The sequence below is a fragment of the Dipodomys ordii genome, unplaced genomic scaffold, assembly GCF_000151885.1.
Source record: "Dipodomys ordii isolate 6190 unplaced genomic scaffold, Dord_2.0 Scaffold3810, whole genome shotgun sequence".
NCBI classification, from domain to species: domain Eukaryota; kingdom Metazoa; phylum Chordata; class Mammalia; order Rodentia; family Heteromyidae; genus Dipodomys; species Dipodomys ordii.
The window spans coordinates 4,649-7,083 of NW_012271025.1; the positions used below are offsets into that span (position 1 = coordinate 4,649).

The 2,435-nt window shown below is 46.1% G+C and overlaps 1 protein-coding gene across 1 annotated transcript; it reads left to right on the forward strand.

Moving 5' to 3' along the window:
• Nucleotides 1–747: 747 nt before the first annotated feature.
• Mrpl10 (mitochondrial ribosomal protein L10) lies at nucleotides 748–1,250 on the forward strand (the record flags this gene model as incomplete). The annotated part of the gene is made up of 2 exons (XM_013037078.1): nucleotides 748–912; nucleotides 1,095–1,250. Coding segments are annotated over 2 exons (318 nt in total), but the record flags the coding sequence as incomplete, so codon positions are not given.
• Nucleotides 1,251–2,435: the final 1,185 nt, after the last annotated feature.

Genomic DNA, 2,435 nt, shown 5'->3' on the forward strand with positions numbered 1-2,435 from the left:
AAAAAAAGCCAGAAATGGTGCTGTGGCTCAAGTGGTAGAGTGCTAGCCTTGAGCTGAAGAGCTGAGGGACAGCACCCAGGCCCAGAGTTCAGGCCCCACGACCGGACCCCCCAAAAAAAAATTTACTTTTTTTATTTTTTTGCTGGTGTTTGAGCTTGAACTCAGGGCCTGAGTACTGTCCCTGAACCTCTTTGTGTTCAAGGCTAGTGTTTACCATTTGAGGCGCAGCATCCCACTTCTGGCTTTTTCTGAATAATTTATTAGAGATAAGAATCTCACGGACTTTTCTGCCCCGGTTGGCTTTGAACCATGATCCTCCCATCTCACCATCCTGATTACAGCCTCCTAGGGTTATAGGTATGAGCCACCAGTGTCTGGCCTTGTATTTATAACTGGAAAAATAATTCAGTGTGAGAACAGCATCAGATGGGTAATTGAAATAATTCTACAATATCACCATCAAACAGTATTGACCAGCGCAGCTGGGTGACCTGTTTGGGGAGAAGCAGGAATTCCCAGGTTTAAAAACATTGCTGTGAATATTGCCACTTGCTAATGAAAATGGAAAGGTTCCAGTGGGTGTTGTGGGAGTTATAACAAGTCCCTGAGTCTGGGGTCCCACAGCCTTATTTGCTCCCCAATGTTTCAAATAGGGCATCACAGAGAGTCCTAACACCTCTCCAAGAAGTGAGCAATGCCAAGAGAAAAAACAGCAGACACCCCTTCACCATTCATTTCTGCCTTCAGGAGACAGGCCTCATTCGCCTCCTTCGTAAGGAGATAGCAGCAGTTTTCCGAGACAATCGAATGATTGCGGTGTGCCAGAATGTAGCTATGAGTGCAGAGGACAAGATTCTCATTCGTCACCAGCTGCGAAAACATAACATCTTGATGAAGATCTTCCCCAATCAGGTAGGGGTAGGGCCTGTCTGCCCCCAGGCCCTTCAGACATGCTCTGTTCTGCTCCCTGGGAGGGGTATTTCCCACCCTCTCACCTGATGCCTAGGTCCTAGGTTGCACCCTCAGTCTGTGAACAGGGTGAGTGGTTCTTCTTCGACCTGTCCCCCATCAGAAGTTCTTTTTTGTCACCCCAGGTTATGAAGCCTTTTCTGGAGGGTTCTAAGTACCAAACCCTGCTGCCCCTTTTTGTGGGTCATAATATGCTGCTGGTCAGTCAGGAGCCCAAGGTCAAGGAGATGGTGCGGATCTTAAAAACTGTGCCTTTCCTGCCATTGCTAGGTGAGTAAGCAGCACTGTGGTCGGCAGGGGTGTTATGGAGTGTGCAGTGAGCACAGAGCCTGGAGAAGGGCCTCCTCTCATGCTGGGCTGACTCTGTATCTGTTTTGTCTCCCTGCTTCTGGTCATTTCTAGAGACAGGAAGACAGAGCAGGAGCTTTGGGGTAGGGGAGGGGAAATTTAGACCTCTGGAATCTTACCACCAGAGAGTTTTCGGTGCTGAAACTCCACAGATGAAGGTATTTCAAACAAGTATCCAAATAAAAGGTGCTTAGGGACGATGCCTAGTATTCCTAGACATTGGTGATGATAAAACTGTCAGGCCAGTGCTGCCCATGTCCTCAGGACATCCAGATTTCATAGAAATCTGTGGTTATACTTTCCTCCCACATACTTCATTCTCCTTTTTCCAATTTTTCTATTGTAAAATACATATGATGTAAACTTTACCATCAGAACTTTTTTTGTCGTTGTTTTTTGTCGTCGTGGGTCTTGAACTCTGTGCCTGAGTGCTGTCCCTCACCTCTTCAGCTCAAGGCTAGCACTCTACCACTTGAGCCACAGCATCACTTCTGGTTTTTTGAGTTGTTTATTGGAGATAAGAGTTTCAAGGTCTTTCCTACCTGGGCTGGCTTTGAACCATGATCCTCAGATCTCAGCCTCCTGAGTAGCTAGGATTACAGGCGTGAGCCACCAACGCCGGCCATCAGAACCATTTTTAACTCTGTGTATATGCATGCACATGCATGTGCGTGTGTGTTGCAGGCACTCCTCCTTAGCTCTTTTGTTCAAGGGTACCATTCTACCATTTAAGCCACAGCTCTACTTCTTGCTTTTTAGTGGTTAATTGGACATAAGAGTCCCATAGACTTTCCTGCCTGGGCTGGCTTCAGACCTCCAATCTTAGATCTTAGTGTCCTGAGTAACTAGGATTACAGGGATGAGCCACCTGTGCCTGGACACTTTTCACTCTTGAGTGGTATTAGATATATTTGTAATCCTGAACCATGATCACCTCCTTCCATCTATATAACTCAGTCTTGTAAAACTGAAATTTTATAAATCAAACAGTAACTCTGTTTCTTCCTACTCCGTGATCCTATCTTTTTTTTTTTTTTTTTTGTCAGTTGTGGAGCTTGAACTCTGAGCCTGGGCACTGTCCCTCATCTCTTCAGCTCAAGGCAAACACTCTACCACTT